Below are 26,627 nucleotides of genomic sequence, written 5' to 3'. Positions count from 1 at the left end.
GTAAATATTACTCAAAATTTTGCAAACAGTTGCTATTTTGATGTATATAGTATTTTTTGAATGGGTGATGATAGTAACAAATGTTTTATTTTCCTGTAGGCTCTGTGCAAGGATAATATATATCCTGGTCTTCACAAGTTTGCAGTTGGTTATGGCAAGAACAATGAACCATTGCGTGGATATGTTCTTACATTCTTCATTGGTCTGGGATTCATATTAATTGGTTAGTCAATATTTTGTAAACTACCAGCAAAATTGTAAAATGTTACAATTTAAATCTAATGAATTGCATCATTTTTTAAAAAATTTGCTCTCAAGGAAATGAAATCTACCATAGTTATAGTTGCACAAATTCCAAAGCAACAATCAGCATTCTATCTTTCTACAAATGTTTTTAAAAAACATTTCTGCTGCCTCTTGAATTGATCCCTGTTAATGGTAATGCCCCAAATTTGTGACTTTGCATCATAAAAGTGAGAGGATCCTGAACAAACAAGTGGCTCTTGGGGGTGGCAAACCTCATGGGAAGAAAGGCATGATTTGGATTTGGCAGGAGCTGAAAGCATTACTGAGATTTTGTGGTGTTTGAATTAGCTTGGCAAGGGAGAATCCTTGTGGAAATCATGAGTGGTTGTGTCCAACAGAGATGAGTCTTGATGGAGCAATGAAGCAGATGGATTGAAATATATTCCAACAGAACCCCTAGAAGACTTGTTTCTCTGGGGGGAAAAGGAATTATTTTAACTTGTCTGTTTTCACATCCTTCCTTGAGTCCTTCCAAGTGTTCAATTAAGAAAAGGAATGATTACTGATAATGTAGGCAATTTATATATGCAGAAATGTTTGTTTATTTTTCCAAAAGTGATGTGCTCTTGCATATGACATAAATGTTCCATTTGTTAAGTACTTTCACTTTACAGGCTTCAATAATGACACGGAGCAGAAGTAGTTTCTGTATGTGTATATACAGTGAGAATGTATGTTGTCTGAAGATGGTATTTGGTACTTGTTATTTTATCCTAATTTATAATACTGTTTATATGACTTCTGGGTGATGTTTCATTCAAATCAGGTAATAGAAGAATGTGTATTTATTGCGATTTCTTACAATTTATTTTCTTTTATTTTTTTTTCAGCTGAACTAAATACCATTGCACAAATAATTTCCAATTTTTTCCTGGCTTCATACGCTTTGATTAACTTCTCAGTATTCCTTGCTTCTCTTGCTAAATCACCAGGTAAGATTTGAATCAGATTGAGAAATTCATGCGGATGTATACAGTTATTTACATTTTTGCAAGGATAAATATCTGTCAGAGAATTACTTTAAATTCTTTAAAATGTTGAATGCATTTCAATGTCTGTCAGTGTTAGTGACTTTGCCAGGTATGTATTTTTTTTGTTTTATCCTGAGAATTTCCAGCTATACTGGATAACTGGAGAATAGTCAGGGGCTTGTAATAGCAAAAGAAAATGACCATATGCCAACTCTCTATAAAGTAACTCAGTCCATCCTATTTACGTATCCCTAGTCTATAAAATGGAAGCCTTTTCTCTTTAGTAAGCATTGGTTGTTATGTTGAAATTTGTGTTCTATATTCCCTGTATAGCTCAATCAGGGAACAGCTCCTGATTTCAATAGTTAACTTGTATTACATTTTGAGGTTACTGGTGAGTTGACAATTCCTTTAAAATAACTTCACTCACCGTCATTTGCCCTATCATTGATACGTTCCCACAACCAATGGACTCACTTTCAAAGACTCTTCAGCTCATGTGCTAAATACTTATTGCTTAATGATTTATTATTATTATTATTTCTTTCTTTTTGTACTTGCACAGTTTGTTGTCTTTTGCACACTTGTTGAATGCCCAGGTTGGTACAGTCTTTCATTGATTTTGTTGTGATTATCGTTCATTGACTATGCCTGCAGGAAAATGAATCTCAGGGTTGTATGTGGCGACATATGTTTTCTGATAATAAATTTACTTTGAACTTTAAAATGGTGATTTTAGTTTAATTTTTTTTATCTTTGGTTTACATTGCTTGGTTCTTGATAAATAATTCATGCAGCCTGCAGCTCTGTTTAATGGATTTTGACCAGCATATTAAGCAGAGCTTTATTTTACTTTGCACCATGTACCGGTGACTAACAACTTAATTACTATGTTTTGTACTTAGGCTGGCGACCTGCATTTAGATACTACAACATGTGGATTTCATTGATTGGTGCTGTCTTGTGCTGTGGCGTAATGTTTGTTATCAATTGGTGGGCAGCACTAGGAACAAACATCATTGTCCTTGCCTTGTATATCTATGTCACCTATAAGAAACCCGGTAAGGCTGATGCAAAGTGTGGGCAAATTTTCAATTTTCTTGTGTCTTTTTCTTGACAGTAACTTACATATATCATGTATCTTTAGAAAAACATTCCACAGCAGGAAATACATTGCTGAACGTGAACAGAAAACCTACTTACTGGCACTCATTATATTGGATCTATAGCACTGTATGATCCAAGCTGGGGCAGCAACATAGGTGTGAGTTTGTAACAGGAAAAGGACAATTGTCATAAAGCATTGCTCTTAAACTCTATTTGTGATCTATTCATTCTGTCAGCAGAAGGGATTATCTGTTCAATAGCCTAGCTAGCTATTAACTGATCTGCTAAGCTTCCTCTGGTTAGGAGGGGTTGGCTGGTTTGGGGGAAAGAATCTGCAATCATTTGGAAGAATTGGGAGAGAATGGGCTGTAATTGCATGATGGAGGGTTGTGATTGGGTAATTGTGTACAGGCAGGCTGAGAGGGAGAGCTAGGATATCTGTTAATTCGATTCCAATACCTATCTGAACCACCAATAGCAGGTTCCCTTCACTCGCACAGGCAAAGGTTCTAAACGCATAGAGAAAGGTGGTGCAGCCATTGAAGTGAAAATGTTTGAAATGATGTAGACAATTACATGCCGATTTATGTGTTTAGATTACGTACTTGCGTTATGTGGTAGAGGTGCAGTGAAGTTGAGAACACAGAATATTGAGTTTGCAATCCATGTTGCTAATCCTGACTGTTATATTTTAGTAAAAATTTAATTGCCCTTAAGAGAACAAAAGCATGTGACAATCTAATTTGTAGGCATCTTTCATGAAGGATAAAGCTTTAAAAAATGTTGGTTTGTAGGTCTTTACAAAAGCATCCTATTTTGGGGGGAAAAATGACTTTGAAGGCATAGAACAGATCTTTCAACTTGATGGAAAAGTAACCTTTATCTCCTAAATGCGCTATGCATAGCACATTTATTGTTTACATTTTACCCAGTGCATTTTCAATGATTATTTAAAAAATGGTGCTTCAGTAATCAGTCTCATTTGTTGCTTTACCAGCTGAATGATAAGTTTCTGGCTTGCAAAAGTTTACTACAGATACCTGACTGGATAATTACAGTGAAAAGTGGTAAATCCTCTTCCAATGTAGGATTGTCTCTGTTAGAATCCTGCCCAAAATATCAAGGTCCTCAAATAATATTCAGCATAGATGATACTGTGTGATTTCAATCTTGGAATCTTTCTTTAAATAAAATCTGACAGAGGAATGTATATCATTTTGTTATTGTCTGCAGATGGTTGTCATCTGTATAATGCATTGCTATTGTTCGTATTTGATTGAATTTCATAATTAACCTTTGTGGCTGTGTCTTTGCCAAGTTGTTGCTGCAATTTTGGTCCAGATTAGACTCTAGTACTTCCAGTTCCTTTATTTTATATTTTGTAGCTTGCAAGTTTAAATGATTTAGATTATTGTCAGATGATTTCTTGGGTGACCAGGTAACAGAAGATGGAAAAACTGGGATCTGTACATAATTACTTAAATTACTAAGTTTCTTTTGAAAATGTGGGTTCATCATACATTTTGTACAAAGCAATTAGACACAGAGTTGCTTCTAAGCCATTGACTCGTCTACTACTAATGTATTCCACATTCTCCCCATACTGCAACATCTATTCCAGATGATCAGTGTTGGGGATATGTAATGTGAAGGATTAGTTTGCCTGTTGGTCATAAACAGCTTCTACTATGCTGGTTATCAACTGGACTATTTGAAGGATGAAGCAGCTGATTCCCATTGGTTGCCTTGTGTGCCACAACACTGGTGTTTGGTTTCCAGCCTCCAATCACCTGCTACTACTCCTATGGCCAGTGAGGACACAAAGGTAATTACCAAAGGGGCAGCAATCTCTTCATTCCTCTTCTCTTCCCCCCCCCCCAACTTCCTGTGATAACCTGGGGTATATCCCATCTAGCCCCAGGGCCTTATCTATTCTAATATACTGCAAAAGTTCCAGCACATTCTCTTTCTTAACATCGACATTTTCAAGCATATCGTCCTGTTTTATGATGTCTTGAGAAATGTCAAGGTCCCTCTCACTGTAGAATACTGAAGCAAAGTGCGCATTAAGGACACAAACAGGAGGAAATCTGCAGATGCTGGAAATTCAAGCAACACATACAAAATGCTGGTGGAACGCAACAGGCCAGGCAGCATCTATAGGAAGAAGTACAGACGATGTTTTGGGCCGAGACCCTTCGTCAGGACAGGAATTAAGGACCTCCCCTTCCTCTGACTCCAGGCACATTTTCTCTACTCTCCCTGATAGGTCATAACCTCACTTTAGACATGCTCCTGTTCTTCATGTAGAACAGCTTGGAGTTTTCCTTAGTCATTGCCCCTTCTGAAGTTGTGACATGAACTGGATGTCTTGTCTCCCATCTTTTGTAATAGAATCTGGATTTTGTATCAAATGTCAAATGACTGGAGGTTGGAAATTATAAACAGTCTTACTTCTTCAGTGGTGAGCAGGTTATTGGAGAAGATTCTTAGATACAGGATTTACAAGCATTTGGAGAAGTATCATTAATATTTGTGGATAGTCAGCATGGCTTTGTGAGGGGTAGGTCATGCCTCACAAGTCTGATTGTCACATCCTCAAAGAATTCAAAGCACCTTAAAGGTAGGGTAGTGGATGTGGTGTATTTGAATTTTAGGAAGGCATTTGTTAAGGTTCCCATTCAGAAGTCAGGAGGCATTGGACTTGGGGAACTTGGCTCTATGGATACTGAATTGACTTGCCCACAGAAGGCAGCAGATGGAGTGTATTTTGTCTTGTGGTCAGTGGCAGATGGAGATAAACGCAGGTTGTTTGGAAGGTTGAATGTGAAGGCAAAATACAAGGATAAAGGCAGATTTCTTAGCAACATGGAGGAAGGAACAGAGAAATCCTGGGTCAACATCCATAGATTCCTCAAAGTTGCCACTCAAGTTGATAGGGTTGTCATGAATCTGAATGGTGTATTGGCCTTCATTAGAAGGGGGATTGAGTTTGAGCCATGAGGTTATGCTGCAACCCTATAAAACCCTGGTTAGACAACACTTTGCACTCGGTTAGTAAGACCAAAGAGCTGTTTGTGGATTTCAGAAAGGGTAGGATGAGGGAACATGAACCCATCCTCATAGAGGGGTCAGAATTGGAGAGAGTGAACAATTTCAAGTTCCTGGGTATCAAGATCTCTGAGGATCTAACCTGGTCCCAACATTTTGATGCAGCTATAAAGAAGGCAATGCAGTGGCTATATTTCATTAGGAGTTTGTCACCAAAAATACTCAGATTTGTATAGCTGTACAGTGGAGAGCCTTCTGAGAGGCTGCATCACTGTCTGGTATGGGGAGGGGGGAGGGGCTACTGCGCAGGACCAAAATAAGCTACAGAAAGTTGTGAAAATTAGTCAGCTCCATCTTGTGTACTAGCCTCCACAGTATCCAAGACATCGTCAAGGAGCGGTGCCTCAGAAAGGTGGCATCTATTATCAAGTACCCTCATCACCCAAGACAAGTCCTCTTCTCATTTTTCCATCAGGTAGGAGGTACAGAACCCAGAAGACACACATTCAGTGGCTCAGGAACAGCTTCTTTCCCACTGCCATCTGATTCCTAAATGGACATCGAACCCATGAGCACTACCTCATTTTTTAAAAAAAAAATTATTTTTAATTTAACTATTTAATATGCATTATATACTTTCATTGATTTTTTTCTACATTTACCATGTATTGTACTGCTGCCATTAAGTTACCAAATTTCATGACATATGTCAGCGATAAACCTGATTCTGAATAATGTGTTCAGTTCTGGTGACCTCATAGGAAGAATGAGGAAGTTTTGGAGAGGGTGCTGAGAAGACTTACCAGGATGCTGCCTGGACTAGAGAGCAAAGCTTGTGTATGAATAGGTTGAGTGAGATAAGGCTATTTTCTTAGGAGTGAGGGTGGGTAAGAGGTGAGAGAGGTGTACAAGATGATAAGAGGCATAGACCAGATCAAGTGGTTAGTCAGAAACATTTTCCCGAGGGGGGAGTGTCTAATATGAGGGTGCATAATTTTAAGGTGATTAGGAGAAAGTATAGGGGAGATATCAGAGCTAAGCTCTTTACACAAGAGGGTGGTCCAAGGTTGGTGGTAGAGGTAGATACTTTAGGGTAGTGGTCACCAACCTTTTTAAGCCCAAGATCCCTTACCTCGGCTTTAGTGAAAGGCAAGATCGACCCCAGATCAATTAGTTACACGCATGCAGACTGGGACAGAAAAGACAGGAAGTAAAACCCCGCAACCCCGGAAGTAGAAATAATGTATAAACACCAGGGGTCCCCACCCTTTTATTGAACCGCGGACCGGTTTAATACTGACAATATTCTTGCGGACCGGTCGACGGTGGGGGGGGCGGGGGGAGGGTTGTAAACACGATGGGAATACAGCGATACTTGAAGCAGGATCCTTATGCCCAGTCTATTCTGCAATTTAGTTTTCGCGGTTCTTGGCACTTAGCTTCTGTCTTGTGCTGCTCATGTTTTTTCCGCTGAAAAATCTCAGCGGGTTTGCCTTTAAGTGCAGGGTGTTTGGACTCAGGGTACCGAAGCAGTTTTGAGGGCTTCATTGCCTCATTGGACAGCCTCTGGGTCTGAGCTCCAGCCTCCCGCCCGCCCGCCCGCTGCCAGATGCTCTGGCCAGGTGCGGCTAGTCGTGGGTTGGGTGAGAGGACAAGGTCAGGGCCGGAGGTCCCCGTACCAGGGCCGCGGCTGTCACAGTCCGACAGAGCAACCGACCAAGTGAGGAGTGCAACAGGGTGCCCGCCCCCACCCCCCGTAGGATCTATTGGCTGACATAAGTTTGTTTTAGTATATTGCAGCGCGGTAGCTGCTCTGCTACTTACGAAACGCTGAGCCGGAATTAGGTCGTCTGCGAATATTTTAGCACCGGGTTCCCCACGAACATTAACATGTTTAGAGGTGGCGCTCCAGGCCAGTAGCAACGGGACTTCCTGCCAGCTGCTGGAGGCCAACCAGTGATTCCTGGTGCGAGGGTGTCACTGTGTTTGGGCGACTGATGACCTCGTGTGGGTTCAAGTTCAACAGTGAGCGTGACAGGGAATGAGGAAAGGTGCAGCTGACTCGTATTGGTTTCCTCCCGGCCCTGTGGTTGGGGACCACTGAATTACACTGTGTAGTGCTGGGAGCTACACGCATGCGCACTGGGCAGAAAGAACAGAACTAAAACCCCGCAACCCGGAAACAATCTCTCAACAGTATTTGTGTATTTATTTTTTATTTATTTTCAGGATCTACTAGGAAAGTCTCAAAGATCGACTAGTCGATCGTGATCGATGGGTTGGCGACCACTACTTTAGGGGCATTTTAAAGAAAACTGTTAGATAGGTATATGGATGATAGTAAACTGGAAGGCTGCGTAGGAGGGAAGGGATAGAATGATTGTGGTGGGCTATAGTCAGTTCAGTTTTGTGGGCCAAAGAGCCTGCACTATTCTGTTTATGTTCTATATCTGCCAGGGGCTTAGCCTCTCCCAGCCTACAGATTTAAGCTTTGATGCTGCTTTTTTTTTTTAAATAAATTTTTTTAAATTGAATTTTCAAATGGTTACAGAAGGAAAAAAAATTATCAACCCTTTCCCCACTCCCCTTAACTCCTCCCCCCTAACATATCCCTGTAGAAAGAGAAAAAAAAAGAAAGAAAGAAAGAATGCCTGGATATTGGAAGATCCCCACATGCTCCACGGAGTTCATAATAGCTTTAGTATATATATTTATTTCTTTCCCCAAATAACCAATAATTTTATCTTCGGAGCACCTATATATTTAATCCTATCTTTTGTAAATAAGGGCGGCAAATTTTCAGAAATATTTCCTGTTTATCTCTTAAATTATAAGTAATTTTTTCAAATGGAATGCAGCTAAAAGCTATACCTATTTTCATTTTCTTAATGTATGTTAAAATTCTTTTTCTTTTCACCGGTCCATTAAGCCCATTAACATTAGAACTTAAAAAAATCCAGTAAATTAGTCATTATTTTTAACAGGGTTACTCCAGTCTATAGTAATACCTAACTTTTCAACTTTCGTAGTACCTTGGGGAATCTTTTTAAAATTCTCCGTGTTGCTATGTGTCTCCCCCCTGATTGTTCAGGCAAAGGAAGAAAGATTAAAGAAAAATAGATTATAAAGAAAAAAAATAACAAAATAACCCCTTACTAATGTTGTGAATAAATAAAACACAACATTACCCCCCTTTGTTGTACGGGTCATGGCAATCGCCATGATTACACACGTGAATCCTGTAGCAATCGATCCGAAGTTCCCCCAGCTCCCCCGTAACATAAAAAGTATATATAAGAGAAGAAAAAATAATATCACTACTCTCAATTAATATTTCTCAAATTTTTACCTTTCTCCCCCTGTATCATATAATTAAGAATATATTTAAATATTCTTCTGTCCTTAAACATCCATCAACTCCATTCACTATCCCTGTCTTCATCTTTAATCCATTTCACTTTTAAATCTTTGGCTATGGTTAGCGAATATTTGGGAGTTCTTGTGCAAATTCTTCCGCATCCCGATAATCAGTAAAAGATCTTTTTCCGTCATCCAAAAAAATTATCAGGGTTGCCAGGTGGCGCAATATAAATTTATAACCCTTTTCCCATAAAACTTTTTTCGCTAGGTTAAATTCCTTCTTTCTCTTCAAAAGGTCATAACTTATATCAGGATAGAAAAGAACTGTTTTCCCTTCTATCATCAATGGCCCGTTTCTCTTTCTGGCATGTTGGGCGGCCGCATTCAGGATCTTTTCTTTATCTTGATATCTTAAGCATTTTATCAAGATTGATCGTGGGTTTTGATCAACTTGAGGTCTTGATCTTAAGGCTCTGTGAGCCCTTTCAATTTCAATTAACTGGGTTCTTCTTCCATTTCCAAAATTTCCAGAATCCATTTTTGAAAAAAATTTATTGGATCCTCTCTCTCTATACCTTCTTTAAGTCCAACAATCTTAATATTATTTCATCTGTTAAAATTTTCAAGTACATCCACTTTTTCCAACAACCGTTTTCTTTCTGATGTCCAGGCAGAAATGTTATCTTCCATTTTATTCACTCTATCAATTGTGTCTCCCGTTATTTCTTCCAGGTTTTTAATTTTCTTGTCCATTTTGTCCTGTCTTTTCATCATTTTATCAAACATAATCGTCATATTTTTAATATCTTTTTTATTACTTTTAATGCTTTTAATTCATGCATTATTTGCACCAAAGATTTTTTTTTATGTCTCCAATATCACCTCCAACCTCTTCCTGTTGCTCTTCTTTGTTTGTCTCTTCATCTTTGTCTGATTTATCCAGAGAATCTGATTCCACCTCATACTCACTTTCACTTTCAGTTCCGATCATAACTGGGATTTGTAGTTTGGGTTGCTCGTGTTTGCGCATGCCCCCTCCTTCACACATGCACAATTCCTGTTGCTCTTTTTTTTGGAAATGGTTGATGTTGCCGCAGTTTCCTCTTCTGTATCGCCGGAGGTAAAATGCACTTGAGCCCGAGGCTCTTTCATGGCTGCCGGCCTTGATTCTTTTCCAACTTGTGTTGTCTTCAAAGTAGTAGTTTTCTTCTGCTTCTGTTTAGGAGACATATCTTAAGACAATCCTGAGTAGTTTATAAGTAATTTTTAAAAAGCATTTACTAACTTTTCTTCACTTAAACATTATTTTACTGGTTTTTTACGGGAGAGCTGGATTTCCACGTCTCGATCCTATGTCGTCACATGACGTCCCCAGCTTTGATGCTGCTTGAAAGAATATCATAAAGTGTTTATAAGTGAGGATTAAACTGAGGATGAGTGAACCCTGAAAGTAACAATATGGAAGAGGGAAAAATAAAACATTTCTTGAAATGAAATCCCAAGCTGGAATGGCTGAATGTTTGAAATTATTGTATTGTACATCCACAAGGCTGTATTGTAACTGTTCCCTAGTTGGTTTCTTGATATACTATTTATCTTTTGTGGAATACTCTGGATTTTTTTGTAATTCTGGTGGCCTGTTCACAGGTTCTGCCTGCAGCCTTCTGATTACAGTGTTAGCAGTTAATGTGGTGTCATAATGATGGGCTGTGTGTTTCTCAATTGTTGTTGGTTGCTGGATCTAGACAGTGTTGCTTTAATGCAAAGAGGCTGTTTGTTAAAGTGAAAGTATATGCAGTTGTGAGCAGGGAGTAAAACAGAACTTTGTTCTCAGTGGAAACGATTGTTAGAATGTAGAACAGAAGATAGAACTTAAGGTAGTATCATTTGGTTGTCGTGGATCAATTTGAGATATTACAACTTAAGTTTTGGGAGGTACAGTATATTCATCAGTAATTGTTGAAGTATTTGCATAGTGGTTGCAGCAGCTCATGTGAAATTGATATTTTAAAATATGAAGTGAAGTGTGGCACTACACAATTTGAAGATGTTTTAAAATATGGTTCCATAATGCAGGTTGCTTTAACAAAGGCAAAATTAATCAGTGATTCATAACTTTTTTAAAAATCTGGTTCCATCTGTTATGTGAATTTGGTGAACCTGTGGAGAAAGTACTGGAAATTGGACCTGTTCTTTAATTTAAAATACAGTATATTGAGTGTATATTTATCTTTATACTTAAGTATATTGCCAAATAGTGTAGAAATTGTAAAGTAAGAAGAATGATCAACTTCCTATGTTATGACATTGTCTTCTTATAATGGCATGTTGATATTACTGGCAATGTGTGCAATGTTCTTCTAAAAATCTTCTCTTCTGTTTCTTTGAATTATTTTGGTCACTGTCAAACATGTATTCAGACAGAAACCAGAGTTGCTATTGCTTGGGAAACTGCAAATGTCATCTTATTTTTCCCCTTCTGCTATCCACATAACTACCCATCAACCTAATAAACGGAAACAATTTTGAGGAAACGTTTCGTCGGCTTTGTGGAACAGTCAATGATCCAAGCCTACACCAGCATTGCTCCCTAACTCTTCCTATGATACATCAACTGCTGCATTGGTGCTATTTCCTGCACACATGTTGAGCTCGTCAACTTCTTCAACTTTGCCTCCAGCTTCCACTCTACCCTCCAATTTATTTGTTCCATTTCTGACGTGTCTCTGTCTCTGGAGACGGTCTATGTACTGATCTGCTTCAGGATTAGGCTTTTCATTCCAGAACTACTGAGATATCATCGTCCTTCAAAGAAAGGTGCTTTGCTTCCTCCACCATCCATGCCACCCTCACCCGCATCTCCTCCATCTCATGCATATCTGCCCTCACCCGTCCTCAGATTGAGGGATAGGGTTCCACTTATCCTCACCTACCATCCTGCTAGCCTCCGCATCCAGCACATAATTCTCTGACTTTTGCCATCTTTAAGAAGATCCCACCACCAAGCACATCCACCTCCCCACTTTCCCCTTTCTGCAGGGATCGCTCCCTACGCAACTCCCTTGTCCATTGTCCCTCCCCACTGATCTCCCTTCTGGTACTTACCCTTGCAAGCAGAACAAGTACTACACCTGCACCTACACTTCTTCCCTCATCACTGGTTGAATTGGGACTAGTTTTGTGATAATTTCTGTATTGTAGCTGCAGTTCTGGGCCTCAAACGGTCCTTCCAGGTGTGGCACACTTGACCTGTATCTGGTGCTCCTGGTGTGGCCTCCTGTATACCAGGGAGACCTGATGTAGATTGGGAGACTGCTTTGCTGAGCACTTCGCTCCACCCGCCAGAAAAAACAGGATCTCCCAGTGGCCACCTGTTTTAATTCTACTTTCCATTCCCATGTCAACATGTCAGTCCATGGCCTCCTGTACTGCCACACTGAGGCTTCACTCCGCTTGGAGGACCAACAACTTGTATTCCATCTGGGTAGCCTCCAACTTGATGGCCTGGGCATTGATTCTTCGAACTTTCAGTAATTGTTCCCTTCCCACCGCCTCCCCCTTCACCATTCCTCATTCCTGTTTCCTTCTCTCAACTTAACTCCTTACCTTCCCTGACCATCACCAGTTTTTGGGACTTCTCGCTCTTTCTTCCATCGCCTTCTAGCCTCTCCTATTAGATGGCCCCCTTCCTCAGCCCTTTATCTCTTTCACCAATCAACTTCAGCCCTCCCTGTCTCTGTTTCAACCACATACTACTTCCTTCCTTCGCCCCATCTTCTTGCTCTGACTTGTCCTAATGAAGGGTCTCGGCCTGAAACGTCAACTGCTTACTCTTTTCCATAGATGCAGCTTGTCCTGCTGAGTTCTTCCAGTATTTTATGTGTGTTCTGCTTTGGATTTCCTGCATCTACAGATCATCTTGCGTTTGTCACACTATTCTTTGCTCTTTTGCCTATAACTTAAAGGGAGGAATTCTTTGTTGTGGCAATCTAAAACCTGATCTTGAACTGAAATAAGAAATACGGTAAATCAATTCTTAGTTAGCAAATAGAACTTTCTGTTAAATGCAAAGAAATATTTTGCTGAATTTGGACGTGTGCCTCTGAAACTGTGACTTGAACTGGATGTCTTGTCTCTTATCCTTTGCAACTGAAGCTGGTAACAAATTTCAAATGACTGGCAGCCCTTTGGACACTACTGATACCCACAGAGCAATTGAAATTCGAAACTTGTTTCTCCAAATATTTGATTTGACTAAGGTGATTAGAGTACAACTACAATGGGTTGACAGTTCAGCACTATGCCAAACAATTTGATTTTTGAGATTTATTTGAGCCAATGCGTTGATTGCTCCTTTTCATTGAGTACTTTTATTTTGGATCAGAAGAATGCAGCCGATGTATAGGGAGTGTAGTTTACCTCCTCTAATTACATTGCCAACATCCTTTTAAGATTCTTCCATGGAATTTTTCTTTTTATAAACACAACTTTGTTCTTTCTCTCCCCTCACTGAACTTACCTATTTATGTTCAACTGTCTGCTTTTGCTTGCTTTCCTGCCCCAGCAATAATAATTAAAAGCCATAATCGGGCAGGAAGTTGCCATTCAAACAGCATTACATTGCATTAGTGAAATGTGTTGGTAAAGGTAGAATTTATTACCAAACATCTGTTTGTCCAACATCCATTATTGAAAGAGGTAGAAATTTCTAAGAACAAAATATTCAGAGTCTGGTTGCTCATACTAATATCATCTCTCACCAAAGCAAATACTTAAACTTGAAGATTGGTTTTCTATTTAACCTTGAAATGAGTGTTAATAAGACTAACTATTACCATTTCTTGGCATTTTCCAGTTCTCCCTGACTAAGCTCATCTACTGTATCTCTCATCCCCATCATGTCTTTTTTTCTAAAACTGACAACTCAAGAGTATTCAGATTCAGTTTATTGTCATTTAGAAACCACAAATGCAATGCAGTTTAAAAAATGAGACAACGTTCCCCCAGAATGATATCACAAAAGCATATGATAAAACAGACTACACCAGAAAATCCATGTAACGTTTGGCAATCCCCAATCCAGAGTACGGAGAGGGTGCTGCGTATTAATATCGCGCCTACCGTCTAGCGCGTTCCCCGGAAAGGAGCTCCAAATCTGCTTTTCGCACTTCATAAAATTGAAAGAATCTAAAACATTGCTTATACTTTAACCTATTCCTATTTCTCCATCTTTGCAACTACCTCTGTTCCTACCAAAGCTTTAAGCTGTCAACATCTCCTTGTATCTCCATATCTCTTTTAGGATGTTCCTTAAAGCCAGCATTTCTTTGTGTTGCCTTTCTTTGGTTAACCTTGCACTATTTTGCAACTTTAAATGTCATATAATAACTGGTTAATATGAGATAATGTTCTGTTAATTGAACAGTATGTAGGGAAGCAACAAATTAATGTTTTTTATTGTGACTTTTGACAGGAACTAAATTGTCTGAAATATTAAAATATTCATTGATCTTGTTCTAACAATAATATTTGCAAATACTTTATACTGACATTCTTGATTCTTTTCCACAGATGTAAACTGGGGTTCCTCTACACAGGCTTTAACTTACCTGATTGCCTTGCAGCATGCTATCCGTCTTGCAGGAGTCGAAGACCATGTAAAGAATTTCAGGTAACAAGACACCATATGAATCAGTATTTCAACATTTAAGGAAAAGCTTATAAATTGCATAGAAGATCTTGCACATTTTTCTGTCACCATTAATGATGGATTTTAGTCCATTGCCATTCTGTGCATTAAATTATAAGCTAGGAATAAAATCTATCTTACATTTGCAGTATCATAAGTTTTAAAACTTTATGAAAGATGCTTTAAGTTTGAATTTGAATAGGAGCTGCAAGATCACTGCTTCATGGCTGCAGTTGGTTCTGGCATTCAATATTTTGCTTATTTAAAAAAATAATTTCGCTCTCACTGTGCATAATGAAAAACAATAGCCTTGAAGTGAAAAATTGTGTAAAATAGTAATCCTGAATTCTAATACAGCCAAGTAAGTTATGGCAATCTTCATATTCCTTGAGATGCAACATTGAGTTTTGGTTGCATATTTTTTTTAGTAAAAGACTTAACATGTTAAACTGATTCTTCAGATTTATATAAAGTACCGGTCTAAGATATCAACATAATCTGATTTATATATCTTACATTTATATGAACTAGTTGTATAAAGTTTATAGATATATATGTGTGTGTGTGTGTGTATTTTTTTTTCTTCACATGGAATGCATGTTTAGCATAAAGGTATCTCAAGACATCCCATGAGAAAATGGGCAAAAGTTAACATTTGTAAAGCTTGTCATAAAGGTATATTTTAAGTATAATAAATGAGAAGCAAGTTAGGAAGGGAGGGTGAGTGGTGATGTGGAGTTTGAGAACTTAAGGCTTGAATAAGTAAGGTGAGGTAATCAATGCTGCAACAGTGGTAATCAGTGAATGTGCAAGAGGTCAGGGTGTAAAAGTGCATACATCTGAGGGTTACCTATTCGCAGGCTATAGAAATGATGAGGAAACAGGAAACTGCTATTGGTGTAGCCTGAGAGCATCCACGGAGCAATTTGAAGATGAAGATTTCAGAATTTGTGATGTATGGGGGAATTGTATTGCCCAATGGATATGTAACATTCCTATATTGATTTTTATTCCAAATGATTGCACAGGCCCCAATGCCTTTTGATGACAGGTGCTCCAACATCACGTCCAGCTTTGCTCCATCTTGTTCACGGTTTCACAAAAAATGTTGGACTAGTGGTTTGTGGACATGTTCACACGGTGAGTTTGGTATATTAACTTATTTTCAGTTGCCATCTTGCATCTCAGGGCTCATAGTTGAATTCAACAATTTGATTTTATTACACATTTTCAATATTCAAATTATTTCCTCTCACCCATGTAATTCACTGTCTTTGATTTGCACCACCTCTCTCAGTACCTTTTATTTCTCTATTCCACTCAGATTGTGACCCGCCTTTTGACTTGTACTCTGATGCAGCAATAATACCTAATGTAACATGAATAGCACTTCATCTTCTATCTTGAGCACAAATAGTGAATTCAACAGTTTCAGCTAACTGGCCTTTAGTGTTAGTCATCCATTAACTTTTTTCAGATTCCACTAGCACTGGTAGTCATTTAATCTCTCCTGGTTTCTAGTTTATCAGTAATCTTCCATTTTTATTGACTCTATCTTTTTCTTTGCAAGTTTCAACTTATTTCCTTACAAACTGTTCCCCAGTTTTGATGAAGGGGTTTTGACGTGAATTTACTCACTCCAAGTTGATAATCCAACTATAGGGCATTTTAATGATCTTTGATTGTAGTCTTCATTACCATTTTGATGCCATTTTCATTCCAGTTCACAACATTAGGATATAAATTATTTTTCACTCTGTCATGATAGTTCTTAATTCCTCATTCTACCTTGATTCAAACAAGTTTACAACTTTTACAAAGGTTTTAACAAGGGACGGAATGCTTGATAAATGCAGAACAGTGGATGCACATTTTTTCATGATAGTTGCTGGGTTTCATAATTCAAAGGCCAAATCTTTTGGTGTCTGATATATATCTGGATAACTACATAAGAATAAACTTGTAACTCCCTAAATAAGAGAGCCAATTGTTTGTTTTCTGCCTGTCCATCTGTCTCCCTCATAACTTGCGCCGTTTTCTTTCTACCTGGTTCAATCAAAGTGCAGGCAGCTCCTTTTCTTACGCCCATTCAGGTAACAGAAATTCTCCCTCACAGACTTGACCTATTCTGCAGTAAAGTAGCATAGCAGTTAGTGTAATGCCATTACAGCACCAGTGATCAACGGACTGGGTTCAATTTCTGCTGCGGCCTGTAAGAAATTTGTGTTTTCCCTGTGATCACATGGGTTTCTTCTGGGTGCTCTGGTTTCCTCCCATATTTCAAAAGTATGTGGTTAGGGTTAGTGAATTGTGGGCATACCATGTTGGTGCCAGATGTCACTCATTTCATCATATGTTTAAATGTACATATGCCAAAGTTAATCTTTAATCTCTTTTAATAAAAATTTCACCACTACCCAAAAACTAGAGATATGGAATAAAATATGGTTTCTTGAAATTAGTGGGGTGAGGGGTCAAAAGTAAATACAAACTGTGTTTGCTTTATGGGGGAAGAAATCTGCAGCTGCCTCTGGGGTCTTCTGTATATTCTCCAATAATCAAATATGGTAGCATTTCCTAAATTTTTTTTTCCAGTGAAGTACAATTATATGAAATATTTTATTGTTTTAGGGACCGCTCAGACAAGCTTTGAAAGAAATCTCTACTGATCAATCCAAATACCAACGATGGTTAATAAAAAACAAAATGAAAGCCTTCTATGCCCCTGTATATGCAGAAGACTTGCGTGAAGGAACACAGATCTTGCTGCAAGTAAGTTTTGATTTTATGCTAATATCTGTCTAGAATTTCAGATGTTTTCCTATGTCGTTTCATGGACTTTCAGTTTTGTGTTACCCTTGTGGTCGGAGTACAATGATGATGAAGTCTGAAAGAATACAGATTACTCTTCCCTTAAAATTATTGATTTGTGTGTGTTGGTTGTTAATTGAAGACGAAAAGCTAAACAAAGTGCGTGTACAGTAGTCAATTGCTGATCTATTGTTGCATTCTCATACTCTCCATTCCTTTGTGAAAGATTGGGTTTAGACTTGGGACAAGTTCATGGAATATTAAAAATGGTAATACATCATTGGTGAATTAAAGGGAAACTTTTATGCATTTAAGAAATTAAGTTTGAGAGGAAAAGAATAATAAAGATTGATTAGTTCAAAACACTCATAACACCAGAGACAGTGTTATGAACAATATTTTTTATAGTTTTGATATTAAGAGCTGCTTCAAGTATTGATAATAAAATAGTTTTCTCTGGTTTGGTGGTTGGTTATTTCACCCAGGTAAATCTTGGTCTGCAATTCTGTTACCAGGCAATGGTAAACAGATTCAGCAACAAAAATACACTAGGTGTGTGCTACTGATGCTTGGCTTCTGATATCATAAAGAAATGAATATTTTGCTGCGTTGTATAAAATTACTGCATTTTGGATTACTGCATTACACCTTTCGAATCAGTTTAAAAACATTTCCATTTTTCTCATCGTCCTATGGCTTGTGGATTTGATCATCAAATGCCCACATATGAGGACTTGTTTTTGTACTGCAGTTCAACCTATGTTCAGATAGAAAAGTGACTTTCATTTTTTCTTTGTTCTCTTTCCAGGCTGTGGGACTTGGCCGAATGAGACCAAACACACTTGTCTTTGGCTTTAAAAAAGATTGGCGTCAGGCACTTATGAAAGATGTGGGAAATTACATAAATGCTATTCAGTGAGTTAATTTTGGTAATTACTATTCAGTGGAGTAAAGTAGCATATGGAAAGTAAACTTAAGTTTTTCATGAAAAGTAAGTACAGTAGAATTTCTATAATCTAATAACCTCCAGTCAGAAATCCTGACATTTAAGCATCCCATTTACTGGGTCACTGTATCCAGGCACTCTTAAATTACCTAGAGCTCCATTTAGAACATGGAGCATGGAATACTCTTTGTATAAAGAGCTTGCCTCTGACATCTTACCCTCCCCCACCCCGTAGTTTCCTCCAGTCATTTTAACATTATGATCCCTTTTATTAGCCATTTCCACTTTTGGGAAAAAGTTTCTGGGTATCCACTCTATGCCTCTTGTACACCTCTTTCAAGTCACCTCTCATCTTCCATTGCCCCAAAGAGAAAAGCCCTTGCTTGTTCAGCCTATCTTCATAGGACATGTCTTGTAGTCCAGGCAGTATCCTGGTAAATCTCCTTTGCATCTTCTCTAAAGCTTCCACATGCTTCTAACAATGATTGACTGGAACTACAAATGTTATTCCAAGTGTAGTCTAACCAGGATTTTATGGAGCTGTAATGTTACCACCTTGCTTGTAAAGGCCATTTTCTGACTGTCAAAGGCCAACACACCATATGCTTTCTTAACAACTCCATTAACTTGTATGCCTACTTTGTGGGATCTATGGATATGGACCACAAGTTACTCTAAGAATCCTGCTTTTAATTTCATATTCTGTCTTCTAATTCGAAATGCCAAAATGAATCACTGCTCACTTTTCCAGGTTGAACTCCGACTATTCAGCCCACCTCTGCATCTTGTCAATTGCAACCTACAACAACCTTCTACACTATCATCAACTCTACTGACCTTCATGTCATCTGTCTGCAAACTTTCTAAACTATCCTTCCACTTCCTCAGCAAATTACAAAGAGCAAGAGCCCCAAAAAAATACACTTGTGGAACACCACTGGTCACTGACCTCCAGGCAGAATATGCTCCATCTGTTACCACCTTCTACCTTCTTTGGGTGAGCCAGTTCTGTATCCACACAGCCAAGTCTCATTGAATCCCATGACTCCTGACTTTCTGAATGAGCCTACCACGAGGAACCTTATCATACACCTTACTCACATCCATATACGCCACATCCACTACTCTACCTTCATCGATGTACTTTTACACATTCTCAAAGAATTCAATCAAGCTCATTAGGCATGACCTGCCCCTTACAAAACTATGCTGACTATCTAAAGTTCAAAGTAAATTTTATTATTAATGTACAGAATAGTAACTATAACAGGATCAAAGATCAACCAGAGCACAGAACACAACAAACTGCAAATGCACATATAAATAAATAGCAATAAATAACCAGAACATGAGATTATTGGTTGTGGAAACATTTAAGTGATGTGGCAAATGAGTGTAGTTATCACTCTTTTATTCAAGAGCCCGATGTTTGAGGGTTAGTAATTGTTCTTGAACCTGGTGGTATCCTATCCGTAGTCAACCAATGCTTCTCCAAATACTTGTAAATACTATCTGTGGGAACCCTCTCCAATAATTTGCTCACCATTTAAGAAAAACTCTTCCTTTCTCTCTTTCTCTCTTTCTCTTTCTCTCTCTCTCTTTCTCTCTCTCCCTCTCTCCCTCTCTCCCTCTCTCTCTCTCTCTCTCTCTCTCTCTCTCTCTCTCTCTCTCTCTCTCTCTCTCTCTTTCTCTCTTTCTCTCTTTCTCTCTTTCTCTCTTTCTCTCTCTTTCCCTCTTTATTAATTTTTAAGCAAACATAAATGAAACATGAATACAGAGAGTTTGAGAGTACATAGTTAATAGTTTAAATAAACATTTAAATAGATGATAATCAATATATTATAACCTCCCAAACTCATAGTAATTACGAACAAAAGAAGTAAAAAAAAGAGAGAAAAAAAACTAACCAACATGGGCCATTGCATTATGTCAAATATATACAGTAGTGCCAATAACTCCGTACCTCCATCCAAATAATTAAGGATAATAAAAGTGAGGTTTAGGAAAAGACAATTTAACTCATATGAAAATGTTGAATAAATGGTCTCCAAGTTTCTTCAAATTTAACTGAAGGATCAAAGACAACTCTTCTAATTTTTTCTAAGCTCAAACAAGAGATAGTTTGAGAAAACCACTGAAATATAGTTGGAGGATTAATTTCTTTCCAATTCAATAGAATAGATCTTCTAGCCATTAATGTAACAAATGCAATCATCCATCGAGCTGAGGGGGATAAACGACTATTATCCGCCATTGGTAAACCGAAAATTGCAGTAATAGGATGCGGTTGGAAATTGATATTCAGAACTGTTGAAATAATACCGAAAATAACTTTCCAGTAATTTTGCAAACAAGGGCAAGACCAAAACATGTGGGTCAATGAAGCAACTTCAGAATGACATCTGTCACAGTTTGGATTAACATAAGAATAAAATCGAGCAAGTTTATCCTTAGACATATGAGCTCTATGTACAACCTTAAATTGTATTAGGACATGTTTAGCACAAATAGAAGAAGAATTGATTAATTGTAAAATTTTCTCCCACTGCTCAGTGGGTAAAAGACAATGAAGTTCTTTTTCCCATTCCTTCTTATTTTTTCTGATACTTCTGGCTGTATTTTCATGATCATATTATAAATGGTGGCTACTAAACCCTTCTGACAAGGATTCAGAGCTAAAATTTTCTCTGTAATGTCCGATGGACGTAATTTCGGAAAAGACTGTAACTCATTATTCAAAAAATTTCTAACTTGCAAATATCTAAAAAAAAATGTGTTTTAGGTAAATTATATTTATTAGATAGCTGTTCAAAGGACATAAAACTATTATCTAAAAATAGATCACGAAAACATGTTATACCTTTTGTTTTCCATAAAACAAAGGCTTGATCCATAAAAGAGGGCCGAAAAAGAAAGTTAGATATTATAGGGCTTGATAAGATAAACTTATCTTTCAAGCCAAAAAATTTACGAAATTGAAACCATATTTGCAATGTATGTTTAACTATAGGATTAGTTATTTGTTTATTCAATTTAGATAAAGAAAAAGGAAGTAAAAATCCTAAAATTGAAAACAATAAAAAGTCTTGTACAGATTTACATTCCAAATTTACCCATTGTGGGCAAGCTGCTATAGTCGATTCTTGTGTCCAAAATATTAAATATCGTATATTAACTGCCCAATAGTAAAATCTCAAGTTTGGCAAAGCCAAACCGCCCTCCTTCTTAGGCTTCTGTAAATATTTTTTGCTTAGTCTAGGATTTTTATTCTGCCACAGATAGGAAGATATTTTGGAGTCAATAATATCAAAAAAAAGATTTAGGAATAAAAATTGGTAATGCTTGAAATAAATATAAGAATTTGGGTAATACCGTCATCTTAATAGCATTAATCCGACCAACCAATGACAAAGATAATGGAGACCACCTGGTAACAAGTTGCTTAATTTGGTCAATTAAAGGTAAAAAATTAACTTTAAATAAATCTTTATGTTTTTTGGTAATCTTAATACCCAAATAAGTAAAATAATCTGTGACAACTTTAAATGGTAAATGTTTATAAATTGGAACTTGCATATTTAGTGGAAATAATTCGCTCTTATTAAAATTCAATTTGTAACCAGAAAATTTACTAAACTGAGCAAGCAAGGACGAAATAGCAGGAATAGATCTCTCGGGGTTGGATATGTATAGTAACAAATCATCAGCATATAATGATAACTTATACGTCCCTTCCCCACAAGTAATACCCAAAATATTAGGTGACTCATGAATGGCTATAGCTAAAGGTTCCAAAACAATGTCAAATAGTAAAGGACTTACGAAAAACTCACTAGTCCATAATTCCTAGGGTTGTCCCTAGTCCCTTTGTTGAACAAAGGAATAACATTTGCCAACCTCCATTCATCTGCTACTATTCCTGTGGCCAGTAAGGACTCGATGTTCTTTGCTAATGTCACGGCAATCTCTTTCCTCACTTCCCCTACTAACCTGGGATATACTCCATCCAGCTCTGGAGACTTGTCTATTTTAATGTGTTACAAAAGTTCAAACACTTCCTTTTTCTTAACATCAATATGTTCAAGCATATCAGCCTTGTTTTATAATATCTTCATAAATGTTAAAGTACTACTGGTGAATACTGAAACAAATTATTCATTCAGAACCTCCACTGACTCGTTCAAATCCAGGCATATTTCCTCTATTATCCCCGATAGGTTGTAACATCACTTTAGTCATCCTCCAGTTCTTCATATACATGCAGAATGCCTGGGGCTTTCCTTAATCCTACTGACCAACACCTTCTCTTGCCCCCTTCCATCTCTCCAAAGGCCTTCCTGGCTACCCTATAATTCTTCCTAAACTGTAAGTAAGCTTCTTTCTTACCTTGACTAGAAATTCTACGTCTCTTGTCAAACACGGTTTCTTCACCCCGACATCCTTTCCCTTCCTCAAATGGTCAAATCTATCTAGAACCACAAGCCAGTGCAACTTAAACAATCTCCACATTTCTGTTATGCATTTTTCCTAAGTCTATCTATTTGCAATTTATACACTCCAGTTCCTGCTTACACTCCCTTAAAATTATTAAATGGAAATGAATAGTTAAAATTTCAACTTTGTGATCTTGCATTGGAATTAGAAATCATTAGCAACGTGGGCAACACTGTGGCACAGCTAGTAGAGGTACTGTTTCACAGCTCAAGACTCTGGTTCAGTTCTGTACTTGGGTGCTGTCTACCTGGACTTTACACAATATCCACCAATGTCCATGGGTTGGTAGGTTAATTGAGCACTGTAAATTTCCACTAGTGTATAGGTGAGTGATGGAATCTGGATGTGTCGATGAAAATGTGGGGAAGAAATTGATGAGTTTTGGTGTAAGTGGGATGCCAGTGGCCATCTTAGATTTGGTTGGCCAAAAAGCCTATTTCCATGCTGTATCTCTCCATGAATCTACAGATATATTAATGTGAATATGTTGGGGTAACAATGTTGAGTAACATTCAGTAATCTGGAAAATCTACCAATCTAGTACCATTGATGTCTCCAAAGTGCACAAATATGGGATTTTATTGTACAGGGCCTTGTAAAAGTATTCAACTCCCAACTCTTTGTTCAGCCTTTCAAGTTGATGAAGGTAGGCAATGGGTGTGTTCTACATGACTTCAGCAATGCATTTGAGAAGATCCCACATGGGAGGCTTGGTCAAGAAGGTTCAATCTTTTGGCATTCAAGATGAAGTAATAAATTGGATTAGACATTGGTTTGGCATTAGAAGTCAGATAGTGGTTGTAGATGGTTGCCTCTTTGACTTGGAGGCCTGTGACTAGTGGTGTGCCACAAGGATCAGTGCTGGGTCTGTTGTTGTTTGTCATCTCTATCAGTGATCTAGATGATAATGTGGTTAACTGGATCAGCAAATTTGTGGGTGACGTCAAGAATGGGGGTGTAGTGGACAGCAAGGAAGACTATCAAAGGTTGTAACAAGATCTGAACCAGCTGGGAAAATGGGATGGAAGATGGCAGATGGAATTTAATACAGAGAAGTGTGCGGTGTTGTACTCTGGGAGGACCAGCCAGGGTAGGACTTGCACAGTGAGCGGTAGGGCATTGATGAGTGCAGTAGAACAAGGGGATCTGGGAATACAGATCCATAATTCATTGAAAGTGGAGTCACAGTTTTAAAAAAAAAGCTTTTGGCACATTGGGCTTCATAAATCAGAGTATTGAGAACAAGAGTTGGGATGTTATGTTGAAGTTGTAAAGGACATTGAGGCCTAGTTTGAAGTGCAGTTTTGGTCACATGCTTGTAGAAAAAATGTAAATGAGATCGAATGGGTATAGAGAAAAATTTACAAGGATATTGGTGGGAGTTGAAGAACTGAGTTATCAGGAAAGATTGAAAAGTAGAGAATTTTATTCTCTGGAATGAGGAAAATTGAGGTGTATAGATAGGATAAATGAAAGCAGGCTTTTTCCACTGAGGGTGGGTGAGACCAACTAGTTTTATGGGTTAAGGGTGAAAGGTAAAATGTTTAATGTAACCAGCAGTTTAAATGGTTTGGCATGGACTAGATGGGGCAAAGGGCCAGTGTTATAGTTTTTGATGACTCTATGAAGTAAGTGAGTATTACAACCATTCATCTGAGAATTTTTATTTACGAATCACATGCTTCCCCCCCCCACCCCCACTGTGGAGCCCCAAAAACAGGGAAATTGTAAAGCATGAAAAAATATAAAAATTCAAGAACTGATCTGTCAGCAGATCAAAAGTATTCATCCCCCTTTTCCTCAGTATTTATTTGAACCTCCTCCTGCAGCTTTTACAGCCAGTAGTCTCTTTTGATAAGTCTCTATTAGCTTTGCACAATGTAATGGAGCAAGATTTGCCCATTACCGTTTGCAGAATTGCTCAAGTTGGGGAGCAGCAGTTGACTGCAGTCTTGAGGTCTTGACAGAGATATTCGATCGGGTTAAAGTCAGGACGCTGAACCACTCAAGGTCATCAATTTTCTTCATTTTAAACCACTCCATGGTTGCGCTGGCAGTGTGCTTTGGTTCATTGTCTTCCTGAAAGACAAACATCCTCCCCAGTTTAAGCTTTCAGTCAGAGGTTAGCAAGCTTTTATCCAGGATCTCTTTGTATTTAGAAGCATTCATTATTCCATCAAACCTGACCAGATTCCCAGTCCTTGCTGCGGAAAAGTAACCCCATATCATAATGATATCACGTCCATACTTTACAGCAGCGATTGTGTTGACTGTTGCTTGGAGTTGAGGCCAAAAAGTTCCAAATTTAGCCTCATCCAACCAGAAGACCTTCTTCCACATCTTGACATTATCTTCTCAGTCATGCTTTGCAAAGTCTGTACGGACAAGGATATGCTTTTTTTTTTGTTTTAGCCAGGGCTTCTTCCTTGCCACTCTTCAATTAAATACCTTTTTTTGTGCAATGCCTTGGAGATTATGAAGCCATGAGCTTCATCTTGAATTGCAGCCACTGACTTCTTCAGCTCACTCAGTGACTGTTGGTGTCACAGTAGTCTCTCTTACAAGTGCCAATCTTCGGTGACTAAGTTTAGAGGGGCAGCCTGGCCTAGACAGTGAAGCTTCATATTTTACCCACTTTTGCATGATGGACTGCACTGAGCTCTGAGGTATGTTCAGTGTCTTCGAAACAAGTGTTGTACCATTCCCCAGCTAGATTTTTGCCTCTGTATTATCATTTCCCTAACTTGTCTTGAATGCTCTTTTGTCTTAATTTTGGTTTGTTCTGGTGGAAATTTACCATACTTTTGGACCATCCAGAGAGGGGTATTCTTATGAATTGATTGAAAACAGCTGATGTTCCAATTTTCTACATCATCAAATTGGGTGAATTAGTAAGGTAATACAGCATATTGCTCCAGAGGAAAGTTAGCGTAGGGGATGAATACATTTTCAACATCTCAATTTTATTTTCTTATTTTCAGTAAATCATTTATTTTGGAATTTTTCTTTTGATTTGACATACTGCACAGTGCTTTGTAGAATAGCTCAAAAATGCTACTTCAGTATATTTTAATTTTAGAAAATAAGAGTGAAATGTGAAAATAATTGTGGAGGTTGAATACTTTTTCAAGGCACTGTATATAGCTAATGTGCCTATAATTTTGGACTCCAAATAACTTTGTTTTAAATAACTTTGTTCTTCTGTAAGAAATTCCAGTGTTCTGAACAAACTAAATTTTCTCAATGTTACATGAACCTTTATAATCACTTCATCAAATCAGTAGACGAACCCCATATATTTACTGGCTTTGGTTACTTTAAACATCTCAAAGTATAAATAAGTTTTTTGTTATGTGTAACAAAGGCTCATTAAATATGGTGCCTTAATAAGGCTAAATATTTTGTTTCTAGTGTGTAGTTAATAATTGTTCTTGTAATGCATATTTTCTTTGCAGTGATGCATTTGACTATCAATATGGAGTGGTTGTCATTAGACTAAAGGAAGGCTTTAATATTTCTCACCTTCAAGCACAAGGTGAGATCTTATTTTAGATCTGCAATCCATTTAATGCTGTAGAATGATTGTGTGTTTTGGGGAGGGAAGTGTGAAGAATGTTAACATGCTATTGAAAATACGAATTTTGATATTTTTTCCACTGTTTATGCATTAATGGCATTAGGAATTTTGATCAGTTGCTAGGCATAGTATGGGGAAATGAGATGCATGTGAAGATTAGTAACATTTAAATTGGTGTTGCCAGTGACCATCTATGTCCATTCTTGCCTCATTTTGTATCTTGTATACACACTATCTTGAGGTGTAAATGTTAACTTCTCAGCTTGGAGAATGCTTGAACATACCTATCACAAGAAATGATTCAGAATACTCATA

General features: G+C 37.9%; 1 protein-coding gene across 2 annotated transcripts in view; it reads left to right on the top strand.

Annotated features, from left to right (window-relative positions):
* Positions 1 to 26,627, top strand: part of slc12a2 (solute carrier family 12 member 2) — a 166,163-nt gene that overhangs the window by 115,631 nt on the left and 23,905 nt on the right. For both annotated transcript variants that reach the window (XM_073072075.1, XM_073072065.1), the window contains exons 12-19: positions 100 to 223; positions 1,137 to 1,238; positions 2,183 to 2,338; positions 14,367 to 14,466; positions 15,513 to 15,624; positions 17,116 to 17,256; positions 18,104 to 18,210; positions 26,191 to 26,270. In XM_073072075.1, the coding sequence (XP_072928176.1) occupies positions 100 to 223; positions 1,137 to 1,238; positions 2,183 to 2,338; positions 14,367 to 14,466; positions 15,513 to 15,624; positions 17,116 to 17,256; positions 18,104 to 18,210; positions 26,191 to 26,270 (922 nt within the window). The remainder of the gene's footprint in view (positions 1 to 99; positions 224 to 1,136; positions 1,239 to 2,182; positions 2,339 to 14,366; positions 14,467 to 15,512; positions 15,625 to 17,115; positions 17,257 to 18,103; positions 18,211 to 26,190; positions 26,271 to 26,627) is intronic.

This window comes from Hemitrygon akajei, chromosome 2, assembly GCF_048418815.1.
Source record: "Hemitrygon akajei chromosome 2, sHemAka1.3, whole genome shotgun sequence".
In the NCBI taxonomy this organism is placed as follows: Eukaryota; Metazoa; Chordata; class Chondrichthyes; order Myliobatiformes; family Dasyatidae; genus Hemitrygon; species Hemitrygon akajei.
Note: the sequence above shows the minus strand (reverse complement) of the source record. Positions and strands in the feature narration are given on the sequence as shown.